General features: G+C 36.5%; 1 protein-coding gene across 3 annotated transcripts; it reads right to left on the bottom strand.

The window, feature by feature from the left end:
• Positions 1 to 1,050: 1,050 nt before the first annotated feature.
• Positions 1,051 to 23,920, bottom strand: CASP8AP2 (caspase 8 associated protein 2). Of its 3 annotated transcripts, XM_082856037.1 has the most exons (10): positions 23,843 to 23,920; positions 21,269 to 21,337; positions 18,084 to 18,184; positions 17,447 to 17,521; positions 16,101 to 16,216; positions 9,169 to 11,390; positions 5,032 to 8,152; positions 3,858 to 3,957; positions 3,235 to 3,287; positions 1,051 to 1,481 (listed from the first exon to the last, which is right to left on the bottom strand). In XM_082856037.1, exons 1-10 carry the CDS (start codon positions 23,895 to 23,897, stop codon positions 1,478 to 1,480), a joined length of 5,916 nt encoding a protein of 1,971 aa, XP_082712163.1. In that variant the 5' UTR covers positions 23,898 to 23,920; the 3' UTR covers positions 1,051 to 1,477. The 3 variants fall into 3 exon arrangements, with proteins under 3 accessions (XP_082712163.1, XP_082712164.1, XP_082712162.1); XM_082856038.1 differs by lacking the exon at positions 17,447 to 17,521; XM_082856036.1 differs by lacking the exon at positions 1,051 to 1,481 and having other exon boundaries at positions 2,261 to 3,287.
• Between the last annotated feature and the right edge of the window lie 598 nt (positions 23,921 to 24,518).

Here is a 24,518-nt window from a genome sequence, read left to right as displayed (position 1 = left end):
TCAATCCAACTTTTCAACTCACTAATTCATGCATCAGCTGTATCCACTCTATTTTCATTCCATTTTATTACATTTATTTTAAATATTATATTTTTAATATTTCTACGTGGTTAGTTCTGATTCTTGTACCACATTGCCAAAATCTTCTCTTTTTCCTTTTAACGTTTATTGGCTTTATCTTAGATTGTTATGGTCTTATGTAATCCTGTTTATTTTCTTTTAAACCAGTGGTATCTCTTAGCTGCTACTTTGTTTTGGCTCGGGAACTCATTCACCTGGTGGTAAGGGTTCTGAGTGATAGAATGCACTGGGGAAGGGCTGAGGGCCAGCCCTCTAGGCAGCCCCAGCACTACAAAACCACAGTTCATTATTTCAGTTCGTTATCTACCAAGTAATCCTTCAGGTCAGGGCTTCTCCTGCAGATACTGGACACTGTGGGAGAAATGGCAATTTCCTCAAGTCACTTCATAGAGTCCAAAGCCTAGATTGTAACCCATCAGTACCACCAGTCTGAAGGGGGGAGGGATGAATAAATAATGCATAGCTAGTTAATCCTTACCTGTTTTTCCCAGATCTTCACCCCAAAGGAGTTTTTGTGCTGCCCTGATTTTGTCTGTGAGGACACCTGCAGCACTGTTCGCTGTACCATTACCTGCTGTGAGAAAGCAGGCAAAGGCAACTGGTTTTCTCCAATTAATCTGCTCCAACACATTCAGCCAGCCACGCATTCAGTCAGCCACACCCTAACCAAGAACCACTTCAAAAGAGCCCCCATGTCCTCTGGGAGTTTTACCTTTTTTTTTGTTTCGATTGTTATCTAAGCACGTTAAAAGAACATTCTAATCAAAATATAACAGAACTTTACATGGTTTTATTTATACATTACTGGTAAAGAAAGCAAACTTTATATAAAAAGTTTTATACAAATAGAAAAGTCCTTGGCTAGGTACAGCCATTTATGTGTGTGTATACACCCAAACATACAAACACAAAGTATTTTACATCATTATAATTATACATATTTACAGATACACTATTTAAATTATTTTACAATTTACCAAATTGAGGACAGGCAATTAGAAAAGCAAATAAAAATGGATGAAACGAACTAAATAATGGTTAAGCTTAAAATTCTACAAAACTATTTTTAAAAATCTAGAAAGAAAGTCATTTCTTTGAAATATCAAAACTAAGGTTTCAATACTGTTTTGTTGTTGCTTTTATCTTAATAACAAGTTCTAACCTGTTTAAAAATAAATATCATGACCAATAACAGATAAGCAAATCAGACTGATGTCAGGAACAAGGTGAACATGCTGGCTTGAGATTAAGAGTCAGCAAGTTATGACAAATGCAGATTATTATCTGGTAATCAAATGTCATAAAACTGCCCTCTCCTTCCCCATTAAAAACATGAAGAATTCCAAGCTTCTGTGTAGTTTGCAATATCAATTAAGACTCCAAGGAATTCAGCAACTTATCTGTAATGTAAGAAAATGCTAAAGTTATGATTCTATTTTTCTGATATGACCATCTCATAAAGTGTTGTTCTTTTAAATGAGTTCTCTTAGATAATAAATATTGGTGGTTAAAGAACTAGCTTTTTATAGACTCAGTTTGGTAACTTTATCCTTACACTCTGATTTTGATAAGAATGTAATGAGACTATAGTACCTGAAGGAAAAAAAAATCAGTTAAGAAACAAACTAGGGATTGGGATTGACATATATACACTAATATGTATAAAACAGATAATAAGAACCTGCTGTATAAAAAATAAATAAATTAAATTAAAAAAAAAACTAGGAATGAAATAACTCACTATTTGTGCTATCATGCAAGCAAATAAAATCTCAAGTACCAAATCCATTAAAAGATTGTAGATTTGTAATGGAATTTGGAAATTTCAAACTAATAAGTGTCATTTCCAGATACAAGTTAGTTCGTTCATGAAGGGAACATTATCTTCAACAAGAGAATGGAAGTCATATTTTAAGATAACGTTCAAATAAAACAAAAAAAGACCTCAGTTTAATTTTCTAAAGGCAGTGAAAAATTTACAGCATAGTGAATCTGAAAAAAAAGCAGGCCATTTTTGCATTGAACTATTTTTTAAAGGTTCTTTAGAATAAGCTTTTTCTTCAAATTCCTCATTATGCAATCTTACATTCTGAATTATATAAACAGAATTTTAATGTCAGAGTACACTACTAAATATCTTTTGAAGATTTCATTAACAAACTAGTTGCTTTGAGAGGATACTGAAATTAACAGATTATCTAAAGACAGTAATTTACACTGGGTTTAGAAACAGATTTTTATAACTCAAAAGTATTCAGAACCCTTCACAATGAGATCAATGTCCAAATATGGTTCTTCTTCAGAGTTAGTTTTATTTAAAGTTGGGCATTCTGGATTCAAATAATTATGACTACAAATCAACTGAAAAATAGTGATATGTTAAATATCTTTACAATCTTCCTTACATAAAAGTCCAAAATATTTAAGCAACTGGCTCAGGTCTTATAGGAAATACCTGATAAACATTATTGCCTTAATAAACCCGTATAAGAATGGCTTAAAGAAACATGTCTGTGAACATTATTAATAATGTAACATGGTAAATCATGTCACCTCTTCAGATGACAATGGACTTCACGTTTATAAATGTATGTTTTGTATTTTAGCACTCCTAATTAAAAATGTAAACTATGTTAAATTACGACTGCACAGATTTCACTGGCTATGAAATATAATGCTATTCAAGAATGTTTTCTTGCCTTTTTTTTCTTTTTTTGGCTGAGCCATGCGGCACACAAGATCTTAGTTCCCCGACCAGGGACAGAACCCAGGCCCCTGGCAGTGGAAACACAGAGTCCTAACCGCTGGGCCACCAGGGAATTCCCTCAAGAATGTTTTGTTTTTCTTCATCGATAAAAATTTATTATCAATCATCAAATGGATTTCCCCCCACTTTAGGCTCATCAACACTCAGAAGGCTAAGGAGAGATGCTGATCTGAACTGCAGCAGGTTTCATTGACCACGTCCCTGTGGATGAGGTGCCTTAGAAGCCTGCACGAGCAACCATTCTCCAACCTGTGACTGAAACAGGAACTCAGCTGGATGTCTCTCACCCACCACTCACATCTTCAACGACTAACAGGCCATTAACTGCACAGGCACAGTGTCAAACATTTACTTTACTAGCCTACTGTAGTGTAACCATTAACTACCTGCATTTTGACTTTTCAAAGAGCTTCATTAGCTGCTGGAATCTTTCTGAGACCTGAAAAATTTTAAATGAGGGTTAATTATAAATATCTCAATATATATTTTTTTTATCTTTGATGAATATTTTCACAAACCATCTAAAGACAGAGTAAGTTACCCTTAATTATAAAGGTAAAGTAATAGTTAGAAAAACAAAATATCTTCATAATAAAGGCAATTGCTAGTTTAACTTTTCAATATCAAACTTTCTTAAACAGGCAAATATCATTACAAAATTGCTCAAGATCAAATAAGTAAATGGCAAAACAACAGAATAAAGAATTCGGATTGTTTCAGACTTCTTCCACGATCACCAAGTTTTTAACAGTCTTTTTTTTTTTTTTTTTGGCTGCACCATGCAGCTTGTGGGATCTTAGTTCCCTGACCAGGGACTGAACCCATGCTCTCGGCAGTGAAAGCACGGAGTCCTAACTACTGGAACACTGGGGAATTCTCCAAAGAGCCATACTTTTAAAGAATTTGGCTAACAAATAGCTATATATCTTAAACACATTAAAAATCAAATCTAAATATTTAGAGTAGTAACATCTGTGAAACTATAGAGATGTAAAACTGGGGTAGTTACCTGATACGGATTTTTATTCAACTTGGCAGCTAACTGAGAAAATGTTTTCAACGATGGCCCTTTTTTCTGACACTCCAGTAAAATTTCCCGGTCATCATTTCTGAAGGGGGAAAAATGTTATTTAGCTTTTGCAGGTTCGAACAGAAAGGTAACAAAAATTCCATTGCCTTACTATCTACCAATAAGAGTTGACATTTCTATTAAAACCCATAAAAAAAGAACAAGTGTGTATACTAAAATACGGACAATGGTTATCTCTGAGAGATAAGATTATGGATGATTTTAATCTTTGACTTCATACATATTTCCCAAATTTTCTAAAACAAATACTAATGTATGTTTCTAATGACAAAATAAAAGATTTTTTAAAATTCTACTTGTAGTGTGTATAGTACTTTAAAAATTAGGGCCCAAACGTGATCACAGACCTGATAAGTGAGAAGAACCAAAAAGTAACACAGAAGCCAGATCTTCTAATCCCCAGACCTCTGCTTTTTCTACATGGTCTGAACCAATGTGCGTTATTATAGTCTCTGAGATTTTACCATCTGCAGGTTACCCGAAATGAAGGCATAGAGGACTGAGGTCTTAAACAAAATTGATCACCAATTTCAACAAAATTCATTCTCTCTCATTATGCACTCTAGCCGGTCTAGAGATCATGCACCTCCGGTTCAATGGTTCCCAACTGTGGTCACCTTGACATCCGAAATGGGGTCTTTAACTCTGCATTTCTTAAAAATCTCACAAAGAAGTCAAAAGTACAACCTGTTTTTGAAGCTTCTAATTTCGGGGGGAAAACTCAAATTACAAACACCCACACTTTTTGTCCTATTCACCACCTGTCATTCCTCCTTTCTAAAATGTGCGTATACCAGGCTCCTTACAAATGAAACAATTTTTCTTTTTCATTGAAAAGTGAAGTTAAAAACATAATGAAAAGTTCTGTCCACAGTGCTAGTACACATCGCTGGTTAAGCGCCACGGCTCTAGACTGTTCTACAGTACAGCTGGGTTGTATCCTAGAACGTATCTTCTACTAACTTTGGCCACTTTTGAAGTAAGTCATCACTTTCCCTATTTTAAGATGGGATAAAACTATGATGACATGACAGAACAGATTGCTGGTATCTTAAAATTTCCTGGTGATTTAATAGTCTCATTAGATTCTTACCTTGTCCACGAAACTATAATTTCTCCCTTCTTTTTAATAACATTCTTTGCAGAAAGGCTTGTAAGAGAAGTGGCAGATGCTGCTGAGGCATCCTTAGTCCCTGGGCTTTCCTTTAATGACGAGGGATCTTTAGTAACTACAGGGGCCTTTTTCTTACTGGCTTTCCTTCGGTGAGCATCGCCATTCTCACCAGAATCTTGGGTAATTTTCTTGGTCTTTTCCCTGCCGGTTAAGTCTGCTTCCTTTCTCTGTTTTTTCTGAGAAGGATTTAGATCAGAAAGATTTTTCCTCTTTTTGTGAGCATTATCCAAAGCCCCAGGCAACTCTGAACTACCAGAATTTGATGCCAACTCTGATTTTAAATCAACCTTTTTCACTTCACCCGAACTGGGAAATGCCGAGGTTAAATCGATACAGGCTTCCTCAACAATGCATTCCAAAGGCCTGTTTGCCACTTGCACCTTTTCTTCCTTTGAGTTATCTTCATCTACACATATCACCTGACACCCCAAGTCTTCAACAGCTAAAGCAGGACAGTTACCTTCATTTTTACTGTCACTTGAAACATCTTGTGTCAAATCAATAAAAGCATCTACAGTATCAGGCTGCATATTGTCTAATACTGGAGCATTTTGATCCACACTGCTTCCAGAACATCCCAACTGCTCAATATTTAAAACTGTTACTTCTACGAATTCCCCCAACTTTTTGGTCTCGGTGACTGGATCTTTTGTGAGGTCTATATATGCGTTTGGAAGATGATCCTCGACAGAATGTGGAATTTCTTCCATTGGAGGCAATTCTTCAACGCTTTCAGGTACTTGTGGCTCCCATACTTGATGCAACTTGAAACATTCTTCAACTACTTCAGTACTATGAACCACTTTACCTGAAGCATCTTTAAGAAATTCATATATATCGGGAACCTCTGTTTGTATCATACAGTCCTGTTCTTCATGAACTGATTTACTGCTATCAACATTTTTACTGGAAATTTTCAATTCCTCCACAGATTTAAAAACTCTGTACTGACATGAAATATATTTTTTCTCCACTGTTTCATCAGCTTCCTTTTCCACTCTTGGCAAAGATTCATCAGCCACCATATTCTGTTTATGACTAGGGGAGGTAGATGGTGCCGCACGGCGTATTTTCACAATGAAATGATCATTGGACTTTTCCATTATGACAGCGTGCATGGGTAGATTAGGGTGGTACTGAAAGCCTGGAGCAAGAGACCGGCTTGTCCATGATGAAGAACAACTTGATTTACTGCTTGAATTATCAGACTCCAGGGCTAAATGAATGTCCTGTTCAGATGCATCCTCTTCCTCAAGTAGGGCATCTTCACTAAAATGGGCACTAATAACTTCTTCGGGCGTTGAATTAGACGAAACATCTGACTTTAAGAAACTGAGATGACCATCTGACTTCAGAGGTGATGGTACTGTTAAAGAGACTGCTAGATCTTCAAGAAGTATGGAGGAAACACAGGGCTTACTCTTTTCTGAACTACATACATTATCTTTACTTAAAGATACGTTAGTGGACACTTCAAACATACAACTTTCATCCAACACATCAGGATGAACTGGCAATGAAAGCCCTGAAGACAGAGACGGACCTTTCTCAGATGACAATAATGACCAGTTATCATCACTAATCACCTTAGGACAGGGAGAAACCACCCCCGAAACGAGCTCTTCCGTTGTACAAACTGGTAGAGATTCACATTTAAGAGTCTCTAGCATCTGTTTCGCTGGTGTCTTTAACTCCCACTCACTTTTTTCGTTACAGTTAACACTGTTGTCCAAAAGATCAGAACCTTGCAACAAACTTTTAAATATTTCTCCCATCTGTGCATCACTCACTAAATTAAAAGTAAGGCTAGATGCTTGCTGCTCAGTAAGAATCTCAAAACTGCGTTCTGGCTTCAAAGCAGCGTGCTGGGATGCCTGTGAGTCCTCTATGGTACTGCCTTCCATTTTTCCTGCCTTCGGGCAGTTTGGTTCCAAGGACGCCTCTTCAGATTGAGGGTTCTTAATATTACCAAAGCAAGTGTTAGTACTTTTTTTAATGTTGTGCTTTACTCTGTTAATACTGGAATTATTTTGCTCTTGATGTTTTTCCTCCGATTTTTTACAACCTACTAAAGACTTAGAGTAACCAGAATCTTCTGATTTGGGGGGTTTCTCCTTCAACATTTCTTTGCTGGAGCTGCCTACATTCCCCTTCTGACAATTTGAATATTGTGCTTTCTCTTTATTTCTCTTTTCAAGTTTTCCTTCGTCACTGTCACTGCCAATGTTTATGGAGTCACAAAACTTTGCTAAGATTTTCTTAAGCGTTGTAAACAAGTGATCAAGTTGTTCATCTACAAATTTCCACAATTTTTTTTTCATATCTGGTAGCTGCTGTTCAAATAAACGATCCACGATGCCATTCTTTTTAACTTGCTTAAGTTTGGATTCTATAACATCACAGAGATTCTTCTGTAAAGTAGTCACTGACTTAGAGATTTTGGATAAGTCAAGGTGTTTAATTAGTGATGTAAAACTCAAAATTGCTGACTCAATAATTCTATGAAATTGTATTAATGAAAATTTTACCTTGAATTTCATATAATTTTTCCTTACATGTTTTCTTATCATTCGTAACATGTGCACAACCTCTCGGACAGAAGAGGGTGCAGCAATAATTGGCACTATTTTTTCCAGGCTGGAAGTGCCCACTAACCTATCTTTCTTCTCTGTTTTTGAAGATCTGCTAGATTCAGTTCGTCTTTTATTCCATTTGCTTTTGGTCTGACGGATTTTTATAGAAGATATCTTCCTATTGTCTTTATCCAAATGCACAGTGCTTTTCCTACTTCCTGGGTTAGTTCTTGTGTTCTGCACTTCCGCAGAAGCTCTTGGGTTGGTACTTTTGTCAAAACGTTTTTGTGGTTCAGATATTTCACTATCGCTTATAATTTCTCCTTCTTCTAATTCATCTAAAGATGAATTCTTGTGGGAGTCTGCTTCTGTAAATTTGTCAGATTTGCAAATTGGCTTTTGATTTTCCTTATTGAGATCAGACTGACTCTTGGAGGCAGAATGAGCTAAATTTGGTGGAAACACATCTGTGGAAGAAAAAAGCATATTATAGTCACATGACTACCGAGTCTTTGTCATTTAACATTTCCATACTAAATATAACAAAAAATTAAATGTTGAGGCAATTTATTATTTTAACAGCTTTTACACTATTTACACTATATTACTCTAACACGTACTCATGTCATGAGTCTCAGAAAGTGCTTGACAATAGTGATAGTATAGAGTTTGGTCATTTGGATAAACAGCAACCAACTGTTCAGGTTTCTTTACTTGATGTTAGCAGCATCACCTACTCTATGCCATTTGATGATGGCTTTTGGACAACAAAAATATACCTGAAAGCAAGCAAGGAGTATTTGAGACAATCTGTTCTACCATTCCCTTTTGTTGTATAATTAAGAATTACCTAAATCTAGACTAAAGGCTCAATGTACATTTCTAGGTAACAACAAAGGTCTGAATAATAATTATCAAATAAAAAGCACTAACAAAATAATGTCATTTGCAGCAACATGGATGGACCTAGAGATGGTCATACCAAGTGAAGTTAAGTCAGACACAGAAAGACAAATATCATATGATATCACTTATATGTGGACTCTAAAAAAAAAGGATACAAATGAATTTCTTTACAAAAGAAAAGTAGAGTCACAGATGTAGAAAACAAACTTATGGTTACCAGGGGACAGGGCAGGGAAGAATAAATTGGAAGGCTGGGATTGACATATACACACTACTATATATAAAATAGATAACAAATAAGAACCTGCTGTACAGCACAGGGAACTCTACTCAGTACTCTGTAATGGCCTATACAGGAAAAAAATCTAAAAAAAAGAATGGATATATGTATATGTATAACTGATTCACTTTGCTGCACACCTAAAACTAACACAACACTGTAAATCGACTATATGCCAATAAAAATTTAAAAAGTAAATAAATATCAATAAATAAATTAAAAGCACTGATTCATCTTGCTGACATATGCTACACTCTCACAAAAATATAAGTTATAGGAGATAATATAAACTATTACCTTTATGACTGTTATTATATAATGGAACTCGAGATGGGCTTTCCAGTCTAAGAACTTTTGCTACAGGTCTCACGGGACTATTCAGAGGACTGATGGCTTCTGGAATAGGTCTCAGCTGATTAAGGTCAATGCTCAGAACCGAGTTCTCATCGTCGTGATATACTGAGTTTGCTTCACCAATTTCCATTCTGTGGTCCGTTAACTCAGTCTGCTGAAGTGAAGATTCTGGAGTCTCTTTAGGTAAGCAAGGCTCCAAGTGACAAGACTTACTCTCAACCAGTGGTGCATCTACAAGAGAAGGCTCAAGGTTTGGTTTACCATCTTCTGAAAGGACTGTTGGCAAAATGACAGCTTCTTCAATTGAAGGCTGCAAAATGCTTTCATTGGATTCGGTCACTTTGGTTGAAAAAGCCTCCTTCATTTCTGTATCTTCGGAAATACTACAAGAATTTAAGTCATCCTTTCTTTTGGTATCCAATTCCAAACCAAAGTTTTGAGAAACATTTGTTTGTACTGTGTCCATTACCACAGGAACTGCTGCCCTGGCACCATTAATGGTCTGTTCCATTTCTGTTGATGATGGAAACAAGGATTCTGTTTGTTGCATTTCCACAGACGCTGAGAAGGAAATCTCTGTGCCACAGATGGACATATCACAATGCACAGTATCCGCAACAGATTTAATGAACAAACTATTTTCCTCTTCTATTTTCCTTTCTGAAACACTGGTCCTGGGTTCAGATGCTGCTGTAAGAGCATCCTTTGGTTCCAATAACTCTGATTTGGTTTCCTCTGTGATCTGTTCACTGACAGAGGGAATACATGTCACAGTTTTAGCCTGCACCAAGGACTCCAAATCACATATGTCACTAGATTTGGGAGTATCGGTTATTTTATGCTGATTTTCCTGAGAAACAGGCTGCTTTTTAGCAGGAGAAAGAGTTAAGTTCAATTTTTCCATAAAGCTTAACTTTAAGTCTTTGTTTTGTGTTTCATTTGAACCATTCTCAGCTTTAACTGCTGGCTCTTTATCATCCACTCCTTCAGAAACATCATTATTAGAGACTTCACCGTTATCATTTTTTGGCTCATTCTGTCTCTTTAAATCTGTAGCGGTTTTCTTAGTCTCTCTGTTTGTCTTCTGCAGATGTTCTGCAGGTACTCTTCTTTCATTTCTCATATGCTTATTTTCTTCTTTGCCCTCTTGTTCTCTTTTCCGCTTATCTTCAGTTCTATGCCTTTCTACCCTTAAAGGTGCATTTTCCCATTGGTGCACAGCATCAACTTCCTTAGAGTCAACATGTTTGTGAGTTCTATTGGTTGAAAGAGAGGACGGACATCTTCCTTCTTGAAAACTATGATTACTTACAGCCCTGTCTCTTTTACAATCTTCCCGGCCTCTTCTCTCTTCTGGATGGTATTTACTTGAATTATGAGAAGATTTTGCTAGTTCCTTCTTGGAATAAGGAAGCAATGCTCGTTCAGATCTTTTCCAATGATCCTGGTCTTTTACTACTGACTTAGGTTTTTGATCAACTTTCCTTTCTTCTTTGTCTTGTGATTTAAGTTCTTTTCTATTTATATTTTGTGATCTTTCACTTTGTCTTTCGAGTTTTTTGTCACTTTGAGATTCTAGTCGAGTGTGTGACCTGTCTCTAGAGCTTTCTTTCTCCCAAGAAGAGCTACTGCGTTCATTTTTATAATCCAAATCTGTGTTACTTTTAAACTTTGAATTTTTGCTTTCAGCCTTTGGTTCACCTTTACTATATTTCTCAGGACGTCCTTGTAGCCTCTGACTGGCCTCTATGTTCCTCGGTTCACCATCACCACAGCTAGTGTTCAAGTCTTTTCGTATCCTGTCAGTCCCTCTGCAGTACTGGCTATGTCTACTATCTTTCCTTCCTCTTCTGTGATCCTCATTGGAACTACCCTCACCAACCTGATAATGGGAACGTGACCAAATGCCATTGGTGGAGTGTTTTTCAACAGATGTAGGTAAATGTGAAGTGCCCTTTTTTTCAGAATGTGATTTTCCTTCCTTTTCGAGGTATGGCAGTGAAGTGCTATAATGTACATCTTTAGAAACATCACTTTTCACTCTGTGATCAGTCTTTGAACAATCATCCAAATGGAGAGATCTGGATTTAAGACCTTTTGTTTTAACTATATTTGGTGTCCTTGAAGTTTTATGAGCATTTCGAAGATGTGGAAACTCAGACAATCTATTGAGAAATAGAAATTAACACCAAAAAAACAAAGTTAATTCCTTTTTAATAACCCAAGGTTTAATCACATGTGATACACTTTAAAACTGGGGGGCCCACATACTGGCAAAACTAATTTTACTTTGTATAAAAGAATGAGTAGTAAGAATTTACCAGCTTCCAACTAAATGAGCCAGTTTTTAAAACAAGGAACTCTCTTTCATTTGCTTTGCTCAAAGCCTGGAGGACCTCTCAGTTCTATCCCAGCATTTGCCAATGTCTTTCAGATTTCCTTCACTACAGGTGCACAACTCTCAAACTAACCACAAATTCACTTCTTTTAGAACGAGTGACATTATTTTCTTGCCTTCACTCTAGCCCAACTGAAACATAAGGGAAAGTGAAATCTTGCTGGAGAACAGAGACGATCAAAATACAACTCTATGTAGCTCCCTATCCTAGTTTTCTGTTTCACCTACAACCCCACAGTAAAAGCCAAAGCGTCAATAGCCATCTTAAAGTGTTACATACTGTGCAAAAAGAAAAAGGAAGAGAGAATTGTGATCCTTTCCTAGAGGAATGGTATGTATTTATTGTTTAAAATAACTCCTAAGGTTTTCAGAAAACTGGCAGTTTTCCTAAAAATAAAATGTAAATAGCTCATTTTAGCTTTTTGTAATAATATAGCCATCTTCCTGAACTTTTATAACTTCCCTGAATTTCCATAAATCTATGCCTAATCAGTACTAAATGTGTAGAGAACATCATCTCAGGAATAAGGGAAGATTTTTATAAAACAAGAGGACACAGGATACATACAACTTAAGGCAATGTGTAGACCTTATGTGGATCTTGTTACGGGCTGAACTGCGTCTCCTCAAAATTTAATCCCCAGTACCTCAAACTAGTGACCTTATTTGGAGACAGAGTCTTTGGAGATAATCAAGTTAAAGTGAGGTCATTAGGGTGGACCCTTATCCAATATGACTAGTGTCCTTATAAGAAAGGGAAATTTGGACAGAGATATGTATAAAGGAAAGACTTTATGAAGAGACACAGAAGAAGGCAACCAGCTACAAGCCAAGGAGAGAGGCCTGGAACAGACCCATCACACAGCCCCCAGAAGGCATCAATCATACTGACACCTTGATCTTGGACTTCTGGCCTCCATAACTGTGAGACAATAAATTTGTTATTTAGGCCACCCAGTTTGTGGTACTCTGTTATGGCAGTCCTAGTAAACTAATAAATAAACTCAAAAAAATAAACATGAGGAAATACCTTTGAGACAACTCGGAAAATGTGAACACAAAAAGCATTAACCATAAAAAAAAAAAACTGATTGAATTTCACTAAAATTTAGAACTTTTATTCCTCACAAGACAATAAAGAGAGTGACAGATAAGTCACAGAATGGGAGAAGATGTCTGCAATAAATTTATCCAACAAAGGACTCACATTCAACAAAGCACGCACACGTGTAACATACGTCATACTTATTAAAATGTAAGGTCCTAAAAGATAGTTCTAGCCCACAGAGCTCGTAATACACATTTAACGTAACTCCACACCAAATAAAATACTATCAAAAGTTTTGTTTTATTTTTTGTTGTTGTTATTTGGCCGCACCATGTAACATGCGGGATTCTAGTTCCCCAACCAGGGATGGAACCCGTGCCCCTGCAGTGGAAGCATGGAGTCTTAACCACGGGACCGCCAGGGAAGTCCCAAAGGTTTTATTTAAAAAAAAAACCTCCACATTAAACACTTTCCAGAATTTACACTTTAAAATTTTTATCCTATATGAATATTTCCATTTTTTCTATTAAAAATGAACTTTCAGCAAAATGATAAACATTTACCATTAGAGTACTAGTTGAAGCTCACAAATAAAAAGCGCAAATATTTGACAGAATGTTTATTAGCTAATGTATCAATATAACCACGTATAACAATCTAATGAAATAACACATCATTTATTCACCCAGTTTCTCTGAATTTTCACTCTATTCAAACATTATACCCCTCCCCTAAAAGATTCAAATATATATAAAATGTCCCCAACACTTCAGGAATCAATCTTATACTTGTTGCACCTTGTGGGATTTAGATTAGTAAACATACACAACCATCTTTATTTTCAAAAGGCCTAAATTGCATATCATATGGTCCACACATAGGATTATCTTTTTTCACTCTTTAAACATTTATTGCACGTGGTAGATACTCAATAAATGGTGAGGACACAAAGACATGGTTGCTGCTCCCATGAAGTTTACAGTTTAGTGGAAGAGAACACTAATTAAGTGATCCCATTCATGATTTTTTAAACTGCAAGTGTAAATGAAGCTACAAAAAAGAGATCTGACCTAGTCAGTGAGAACAAATGTCCCACATGAAAAGGATGCTTATGCCGAGACCTGAAGATAAGTAGGTATTTAGCAGGTGGAGGAGAGGAGCATTTCAGGGAGTGGAAACAGTTCATGCAACTCAGAGCTCATGGTACACCCAACAAACTGAAAGAATGCAGGAGATACACTAGAGCTATGATACCTAGGCAAAGGCAGACACTGAAGACAAGGCCTGAAAAGTAGTTTGGGACCATGTTGTGAAGAGCTCTGTGGACCAAGTTAAGATTTATGATCTTTTATCCTACGATCGATGAGAAGCCACTGATGTGTTTTAATCCAGAAAAGGGGTGGGGGGGCTTCCCTGGTGGCGCAGTGGTTGGGAGTCCGCCTGCCGATGCAGGGGACACGGGTGCGTGTCCCGGTCCGGGAGGATCCCACATGCCGCGGAGCGGCTGGGCCCGTGAGCCATGGCCGCTGGGCCTGCGTGTCCGCAGCCTGTGCTCCACAGCGGGAGAGGCCACAGCAGTGAGAGGCCCGCGTACCACAAAAAAAAAAAAAAAAAGAAAATGGGTGGGGGAATTCCCTGACGGTCCAGTGGTTAGGATGAGAAGCTTTCCCCAGCTTCTCATTTCATTCCTGGGGTCTGGGTTCAATCCCTGGTGGGGGAACTAAGATCCTGCAAGCTGCTTGGTGCAGCCAAAAATAAATAGATAAATAGATCATTTAAAAAAAAAACGGGGGGTAGGATGGGGTGGTTCTGTGACAGACGTCCAGAGTTGTGCTTTACAAAGCATCCCGTGGCTTTAATGTCGAGAAATGAGAAATCACAGGCTGGAAAGAGCAAGAGCGGATGCAGAGTTCTGAGCAAAAAGACTACTGCCAGTTCAGATGAGAGGTGATGGGCAGCAACAACGGTAGGAATGGAAGAGAAGTGAACAACTTGAGAGATCATAAAGACATAAAAATCGAAAGGACATGGTAATGAATTTGGATCTGAAGGATGACCAAGAGCTAAGTGTCAATGATGACCCCTATGCAGGGTGACTATATGTCCCAGTTTGCCAAGCAATGTCAGTGTAATTATTAATAGCCCCTCCTTCTACTCTCAAAAGTACCCTGGTTTGGGCAATACATTAAATGGTCATTCCACCCCTCAGTCACTCTAGCTTGCACAGCTGAATAAATGATGGGGAATCCACTGAGCTAGGAACAATGGAAGGGGTTCAATCTTAAATTCTGTTGTGGATGAGGTAATTTTGAAAATTTTGTACAGATGTGAGGTAGTACCTACATATAAATGGAACCGACTAGTATAAGTAAGATTACATCATAAGAAAATATTGATAGAGAAAGGAAAGGACATAGTTTTGAGCTTTAAGGAATTCCAACTTAGCCAAGTACAGAAAAATAAATCTCAAGTTAGGAAGAAAACTAAGAATCATGAAACCCCAAGGGAGAAACTATTTCAAGAAAAGAGGGTCAACTATGTCAAATAGTGTATAAAGACAAGTTAAAATGAGAAGTCAAACTATTTGATGAATTTAGTGGTAGTCACAGCTGTTTTGGAGGAAGAGGTCAGAGTAGAATGGGTTCAAGAATGTGTAGAAATGGGAAGTGGAGAAATGGAGACAGCATGTTTAGATAACTGTTTTGGAGGTTTGACTACCAAGGGGAGGAGAGATATGAAATTCTCTGGAGCCAAATATTGCCCCTAACCAAAAGAGGGAGAGAGAGAAATTAAGTAGAAAATCCATTTAAGAGGGAAAAGAACATATAATTGAGGGACTTCACTGGTGGCCCAGTGGGTAAGACTCCACCCTCCCAACGCAGGGAGCCCAGGTTCGATCCCTGGTCAGGGAACTAGATCCCACATGCATGCCGCAACTAAGAGTCCACATGCCTCAACTAAGAAGCCCACATGCCACAACTAAGAAGTCTGCAGGCTGCAACTAAAAAGATCCCATGTGCCGCAACTAAGACCCGGTGCAGCCAAAATAAATAAATAATGACAGATTTTTAAGGGTTGTCTGTTAACAGTATATGACACAGACAACCTCCTGATATTTTAGTAATTTGATGGCCGCCTAGAAGAACCCATGACATACACCACCATCTTCTCAGGACCAAAGGATATCAGAGCAAGATCCCAGTGTATTACAAAACTGAATATATTCAGAGAGGTATGTGGCAATATTCTATTAATAATCATATAGGTATCATTACGATAATATACCATTAGAATATTAGTCACTTACTTTCAGTAAAATCTTAAATATTTAATAAAATGCATGATTTTCATTAGCTTTCCAAAGTTAAAAATATTCCACCTATCAATACCCATGTAATTCACAAACAGATCCATATCCCTCAATCATACCTTTGGTGAAGATTATTTATTTCTTCATCTTTGCGGTTTATTTCCACTCTGGCAGTTTTGATAAGTGCTGAGATATTTTTCTTAAGAGACTGGTTTTCATTTTTTAAGCTGAAATTCTAAACATCATAAAATACATTTAATAAAGTATGTATCGACAGGATTATTAAACTATTTATAATAGTTATTGATTACTGAATGCTAACTACATGCCACGCATCACATATTTTATCTTATGCAATTCTCAAAATAGTCTTAGGAGGAGTACAGTGATGCTCATTATACAAATGGGGAAGCTGAGATTCAAAGAAGAAAATTGGCGCCAAAGAAAAGCTATTTAAAGTGTAACTACTTAAAAGAGGGAACAAAATGAAAAACCAATAAATAACAAGGAAAAAAGTCATTATTTTGAAAATGGGTCATTATTTTGAAGATGATAAAATTTTTATTATATTTAACAACAGGAGCTTTAACTTGCAACAATGTACTAATTCTCAGGTGAACAAAGAATGAATTGAGGATTGACTGGCTCTTTGGGAGAGAGGGTGAAGGAAGAGAAACAACTTTACCAAGAAATAAAAATCAGAACAAGACAGCACATTCCTGACTTTGCAGCATGATCACAAAAAATGTCTCTCTGGCAAAAATTGTTAAGGCATCACCATTTTTCCTCATCAGCCATTCTAAAGGTTCACGCCTCAAACCATTCTCTTTTAAACCACCTGATACAGTCTCTAAGAATTCTCTATTATTTAACTGTTAATTAGCCTAGTAGATCATTTGTCAATATCATTTAACAAATCAAGCAGTTTTCCTTTATCAGTTTCATTGACACTGGAAATAATGCATGTTTTGCCAGACTTGCTCTTTCATTTAATATTTTTTTAAAAAGTTTCCTTACAACCTGCCAACACTTGAGCATTTTAATTTTAACAAAAAAATTTATTAAATTTTAGTTTTAAAACCTGATTAAGGCGGAGACTTCCCTGGTGGCACAGTGGTTAAGAATCTGCCTGCGAATGCAGGGAACACGGGTTCGAGCCCTGGTCCGGGAAGATCCCACATGCCACAGAGCAACTAAGCCCGTGCACCATAACTAATGAGTCTGCGCTCTAGAGCCCGCAAGCCACAACTACTGAGCCTGCACACCTAGAGCCCGTGCTCCACAACAAGAGAAGCTGCCGCAATGAGAAGCCCGCACACCACAGCAAAGAGTAGCCCCTGCTCGTTGTAACTAGAGAAAGCCCACGCAGCAACGAAGACCCAATACAGCCAAAAATAAATTAATTAAACAAATTAATTTAAAAAAATCTAACAAGGCAAAAATAAAATATTCATCATAATTCTACCTGTGTCTGTATTTCCTTAAACTTTTTCATCAGCTCTTTCATTTGCAGCTGACATTTTCCATATTCTACCTGCAACTGTAAGATATAAAAAGATCAAGCATCATTCTAAATTATTTTCTTAGCTTAAATGACATTTCAAAATATTTCAAACTTTGCAAATCAACCCATAAATAAGGGTATATGAGGTCCATTTCTACTAACAGATATTTAGTTAATTACTGGTTTTTAAAGTTGGGCCTACCAATAATGTATTTTCTGTAGTTTCACATTCAATCTCCAAAGTTTAAAATTCAAATAAGGTAGAAAGAAATTTGTCTGCATGAAGTCTTGGGACAAATTATAACTTTGTATAAATCATGAAAAAATAAAATACTTTATCACACTGATTGCCTGTTGAGATTTTATATGGTCAGACACTTAAATTCAATCAAGCAAAATTATAACTAAATTTAGGCAAGCATCCAGAAAACATTATTTTAAAAAGCAGATCTGAAGGCAGAAACTGACTTAAATATTCTTTTAGTCTAAGAGCTGCTTCCCAAACACAGAATGTCTATTCAATAGTAAGCTGATGTCTGTATTTCAGGAGCCACAAAAGAGCAAAGTAACTGTCCTTCAAAATTCTGGTAATCCATACATCATTATATGTTGCCTCCTTTGCAGTTCCTTCTTCAGTCAGGATTTCTTCATATAAATCCAAACAATTTCTGGATGGTACAGAGGATTTGGTAGCACTGTCTAAAACAAACAAACAAAAAAACCTTACATTAAAATATGTATTTCCAGATTCAATGAAATCCCTGTCAAATCTCCAATGGCATTTTTCACAGAAATAGGAAAAACAATCCTAAAATGTGTATGGAACCACAAGACTGTGAATGACCGCAGCAACCTTGAGAAAGAAGATCAAAGCTGGAGGCACGACACTTCCTGATTTCAAGATATAACACTATAGTAATCAAAACTGTATTTTATTGGCATAAAAACAGACATATAGATCAATGGAACAGAACAGAAAGCCCAGAAATAAACCCAGGTATATATGGTCATAATTTATGACAAAGGAGCCAAGAATATACAATGGGGAAAGAGTAGTCTCTTCAATAAATTATGTTGGGAAAACTGGACAGCCACAAGCAAAAGAATGAAACTGGACCCTTATCTTACAGCACACACAAGAATCAACTCGAAATGAATTAAAGACGTGAATTTAAAACCTGCAACCATACTTAATATCTTGTAATAACCTATAATGGTAAAGAATGTTGGAAATGCCCTGGCGGTCCAGTGGTTAGAACTTCACACTTCCACTGCAGGAGACATGGGTTGAATCCCTGGTCATGGAACTAAGATCCCACAAGCGGCGTGGCGTGACCAAAATAAATAAATAATATAAAAAAAGAATATATATACATGTATAAATGAACCACTTTACTGTACACTTGAAACTAACACATTATAAATCAACTATATTTCAATAAAAATTTTTTTAAAAAACCTGAAACCATAAAATGCCTAGGAAAAAAAATATATAGGGGGTAAGCTTCTAGACATCGGTCTTGGCAATAATTTTCTGAATTTGACACCAAGAGCAAAGGCAAAAGCAAAAAATAAAAAAGTGGGACTACATCAAATTAAAAGGCTTCTTTCTGCACAGCAAAGGAAATCATTAACAAAATAAAAAGACAACTTACAGAACGGGAGAAAATGCTTGCAATTTTTATATACATATATGTCTGATTAGAAGTTAATATCCAAAAATATATAAAGAATTCACACAACTCAACAGAAAAAAACTAAAAAATGGGCAGAGGAACTGAATAGACATTTTTCCAAAGCAGACATAAATGGCCAACAGGAACATGAAAAGGTACTTAACATCACAAATCATCAGGGAAATGCAAATCAAAACCACAATGAGGTATCATCTCACACTTATCAGAATGGCTATCATCAAAAATACAACAGGGGGCTTCCCTGGTGGCGCAGTGGTTGAGAGTCCGCCTGCTGATGCGGGGGACACGGGTTCATGCCCCAATCCGGGAAGTGAGCCATGGCTGCTGAGCCTGTGCGTCCGGAGCCTGTGCTCCGCAATGGGAGAAGCCACAACAGTGAGAGGCCCACGTACCGCAAAAAAAAAAAACAGATAAGTATTAGCGAAGATGTGGAAAAAAGGGAACCCTTTGTACACTGTTGGTGGGAATCTAAATTGGTATAGCTACCATCAAAAACAGTATAGAAGTTCCTCAAAAAATTAAAAATAGAAGTATTATATGATCCAGCAACCCCAGTTCTGGGTATATATTCAAAGGAAATAAAAACTGAATCTCAGATATCTGCACTCCTCTGTTCACTGCAGTATTATTCACGATAGCTAAGATATGGAAACAACCTAGGCGTCCACCAACAGAAAAAGGAATAAAGATGTGGTATATGTGGGTGCATATATGTATGTATACATGTGCGTGTGTGTAAATATATGTGCATATATAAATATATAATGGAATATTATTCAGCCATGAAAAAGAACACCCTGCTATTTGCGACAGCAAGGATGAAACTTGAGGGCATTATGCTAAGTGAAATAAGTCAGAGAGAGAAAGACAAATACTACACAATATCACATGTGGAATCTAAAAAATCCAAATGCATAGAAACAGACACTAAAACGATAGTTACCAAGGGCTGGGGTGGGGGAAAAGAGGAGGTGTTGATCAAAGAGTACAAACTTTCAGCTATAAGACAAATAAATTCTGGGGATCTAATATACAGCATAGTGATTACAGTTAATAAGACTATATTATATGATCAAAAGTTGCTAAGAGACTAGATCTTAAATAGATGGTAATCATGTGACGCTATGCAGGTATTAGCTAATGCTATGGTGGTAATCATTTTACAATATTTAAGTGTATAAAATCAATATACTGTACATTTAAGCTTACTTAATGTTATATGTCAATTATAGTTCAATAAAGCTGGGGTAAAAAGAAAAATACATGTGTTAGGCTTTTTGACGTACTGTCTACCTCTACCCAGAGGGCTCTACAATTCTCCATCTCTTGCATTTCATCCAAATCTATACTGATTTCACAGATTAGAATTGGAAAACCAATTTACCTAAAACAAATTTGTCAACAAATCAGGTGTAAGGATCACATTTGTTCGAAGCTTTAGAAGATTTGATTACAGAAAGGTTTTCTCATTTGGACAGGTCATTAGACTCTCGGCATATCACACTCCTACTGATACATTTGAAAATAACTACCCTTTTCAAAAATTCTAATATCATGTAGCCTGTGACAGTATGTGTGGTAATATAGGTAGAAATCACCATCAGTTTCATTTTCAGTGGTACAAAATATTTTTGTACAAGGTCCAATTAAATCTGAGACCTAGCAGCTTCCCTGGTGGCGCAGTGGTTGAGAGTCCACCTGCCTTTGCAGGGGACACGGGTTCGTGCCCCGGTCCGGGAGGATCCCACATGCTGCGGAGCGGGCTGGGCCCGTGAGCCATGGCCACTGAGCCTGTGCGTCCGGAGCCCGTGCTCTGCAACGGGAGAGGCCACAACAGTGAGAGGCCCGCGTACCGCAAAAAAAAAAAAAAAAATCTGAGACCTAGATGAAAAACAAACCTAAAGCCTAGTTTATTTTATTGATCAAGCTTTGGGCAAAAAAATAATTACCTGAGTATAATGATTTCAAAGAAAAGGCAGATTGTTGAGGAGCTATGAGTTACTCCAGAAATTGTTAACAACAAAATAAACACTTCCGACAGACTGACCAAACAAAACGAAAGTATTTTATTATAGAATTTACATACCAGAAACAGCACTGTCCAACCCAGCATATATGTCCAAAGAACCTTCATCATTATTTTTAAGAGGAGAAGCTGCAAAAAAAATCAAAGACTAGTTAAAACTGACTCTATGCACTTAGTGGAGTTTTTCTATTCTGACTCTGAAGGACCAGAAAAAGAAAGACTTTATTAGTCCAGTGTCAAAAAAGAAAATTGTTTAGAAGCTTTTGTACATCGTTATAAACACACACATCTTAGTACACAGGTTTAGACTTAAAAATTCACTTTCAAAAACAAGCTAGTAGGGGCGGGTGTGGGGGTGGTGGTGGTGGGATGAACTGGGAGATTATACACCATATATACACCAGTATGTATAAAATTGATAACTAATAAGAACCTGCTGTATAAAAAAATAAAATAAAATTCAAATATTAAAAAAAAGAAGAAAAAAACCCCACGCTAGTAAGAAGGTTACAACTCCAATAATAGCAGAATAGTTTCTATCAGGACAATCTTCCTGCAAAAACTATAAACTCTAAACAAAATATTAAAAGCTATCTGCAGTCAACGCTCTACCACTAGACTTATTGTGGTGATTTCGCAATATATACAAACATGGAATTATTACATTGTACATCTGAAACTACTATTATGTTATATATAAATTGTACCTAAATTAAAAAAAGAAAAAAAAAGTAATGTGAAGAACTAAAGAGCAATCTAAAGCAGGCAAAAACTGGAGAGGAGATGACACCTGAAAGAAGAAAACAGCACTGTATGAATTCCCTATCCCCCTTTTATTACAAGATTTGTGGACCGATACGCTCTAGCTGGAGCCACACTTGGCAGTGAAAACTCAGATGGAAACTTCTAGTCCTGATAGCTTAAAGAAACAGAGAAAAAACTTTGGGGGTGATAACAGCAACTAGAAAGAGGAAATCCAGAGTGCCACAGAGAGGACTCCTCAAATTGTACCCAAATCTGAATGACCCCCAAATTACACATGTAAAGGTTAGAACTCCCAAAAGTCCAACTAAAGCTAAAGAAAGCTGAACAGAGATTTCAGCTGCTGTTCACCACAGGGAAGACAGAAGATTAAGTTCAGTCAAGATAAATACCTGCTAAAATTAAAAACACCAGCACTTTTCAGAGGAATATAACAGAATCCAATGTCTCTATAACATTTACAATGTCCAGAATGCAATGCAAAAGTACTCATTGGAAATCTTGGTAGAGAAATAAAAACAACTACAAGAACCAAATGAAAATTCTAAAACTGAAAGTACAATATCTAATGTAAAAAGTTCAACAGAAGAGCCAGTAAGCTTGAAGATAGATCAATGAATTATTCAAATGGAAAAACAGAGAGAAAAAGACTAAAAAAAGAGAGAGAGAACAATCTTACTAACTTATAGTATATCAAAGGTTCTCACATACTATATATCCGGAGTCCCAGAAGAAAAGAGACAATGGGGAAGAAAATGATACTAGATCCTAGAAGGACAAAAATGGTAAATAACTGAGTATATATAAAAGACTAATATTTCATCTTAATTGCTTTTAATTCCTCTTAATTTCTTTAAGATACATATAACAGTTTAAAATAAAAATTACAGCACTGTATCAAGGGGTTCACGACATCTTTAACATAAAGGGATGGATGGAGGTTAAACACAACAATATGTACAAGATTATACAACTTACATAAAAAGATTCTTACATTTAAATAAGTAGACTGCAAAATGTTAAAGATGTATATTGCAATCCCTTCAGAAACCAATTGTAAAAAATAATGCAGAGGTGTAGCCAAAAAGCTATATATAAATTAGAATCGAATTCTAAAATATATTCAAATAATATTTGAAAGAAGGCAAGAAAATCAGAGAGAACAAAAACTGATGAGACAAACTAAAAATTTAAAATGATAGAGGGACTTGCCTGGTGGCACAGTAGTTAAAAATCCGCCTGCTCATGCAGGGGACATGGGTTCAAGCCCTGGTCTGGGAAGATCCCACATGTCGCAGAGCAACTAAGCCCATGAGCCACAACTACTGAGCCTGCGCTCTAGAGCCTATGAGCCACAACTACTGAGCCCGCATACCACAATTACTGAAGTCCACACGCCCAGAGCCCACGCTCTGCAACAAGAGAAGCCACTGCAATGGGAAGCCTGAGCACTGCAACGAAGAGTAGCCCACCCTCGCCTCAACTAGAGAAAGCCCACATGCAGCAACGAAGACTGAATGCAACCCAAAAATAATTAATTTGTAAAAATAAAATAAAATGATAGATCTAAATCCAATCACAATAATAAAGGACATTATTGGGTTAACTGGTAAAACTGGTATAAAGATGGTAGATTAAATAAAATTACAGTATTAGTGTTAAATTTACTGAAATTGATAATTATGCTGTTCTTATGTAAGAAAACCAACTTTTTCTTGTGACATACCCACTGAAGTATTTGGAGGTAAAGGACCATAATGTATACAACTTAGTATCAAATGGGTCAGGAAAAAATTGTGTGTGTGTGTGTGTGTTTAAAGAAAAAAGTAATAAATAAGTAAACTTAGAAAGACAATTAAAATGAGCTCTTACCAGAAAAGACATCAAATAAACTTGTTCCATCACCATTGTCATCATCTGCTGCCATGATCCTATTTCTTTTTGATAGTCGCCATCTAAAGTATTAAATATAAATATTCTCCACTGTTAAAATCAACCTCACAATTCAGAGACTAAACTTAGCTTTAAGTTAAAAGACAACTTTCAAATTTGGACACACTGACAATGTTCACTCTATTGTGATTTTTTTTTTTTAAATATCTAACATTTTCCAAAAGCTAAAACTAGAAAACAAAAATCTTAAACTTGCTGGTATGGTTAACCCATGCCACAAAGTAAATGATGTTAATTTTATAAAGTAGAACAAAATATAAATTAACTTGTATACTTAAATAAGCCAACTATCATAAAAGTGCAACTATATGGTGAGTTCTGAGTCCTCTTAGCAAATCATCAAATCTGGTGGTGATCTTGGGGACTCTAGACACATGTGTTTTCACCAATAAAGGAGTAAGATGGGCAAAGAGCGAAGAGTTCGATACTATACTAGGTTGGTAAAGGTGTGGGAAAAGAGTGATGTATATACTCTAATACATCAAGTGTATACTGGTATAAGCTCGATGGAGGCAATATGGCAATAGCTATCAAGTTTCTAAATGCAAACACTCTTTGACCCAACAATTTCATATCTAGTAATTTGCTCTACAGA

The sequence above is a fragment of the Leucopleurus acutus genome, assembly GCF_964270905.1.
Source record: "Leucopleurus acutus genome assembly, chromosome: 15".
In the NCBI taxonomy this organism is placed as follows: Eukaryota; Metazoa; Chordata; class Mammalia; order Artiodactyla; family Delphinidae; genus Leucopleurus; species Leucopleurus acutus.
Note: the sequence above shows the minus strand (reverse complement) of the source record. Positions and strands in the feature narration are given on the sequence as shown.

Coding starts and splice junctions, on each gene's coding strand:
- CASP8AP2 (XM_082856037.1), bottom strand. CDS start 23,897: ATGGCAGCAGATGATGACAATGGTGATGGAACAAGTTTATTTGATGTC. Junction 18,185..21,268: donor GTTGGACAGTGCTGTTTCTG/GTATGTAAATTC, acceptor TGTTTGTTTTAG/ACAGTGCTACCAAATCCTCT. Junction 3,958..5,031: donor ATTATAGTTTCGTGGACAAG/GTAAGAATCTAA, acceptor TTCCCCCTTCAG/AAATGATGACCGGGAAATTT.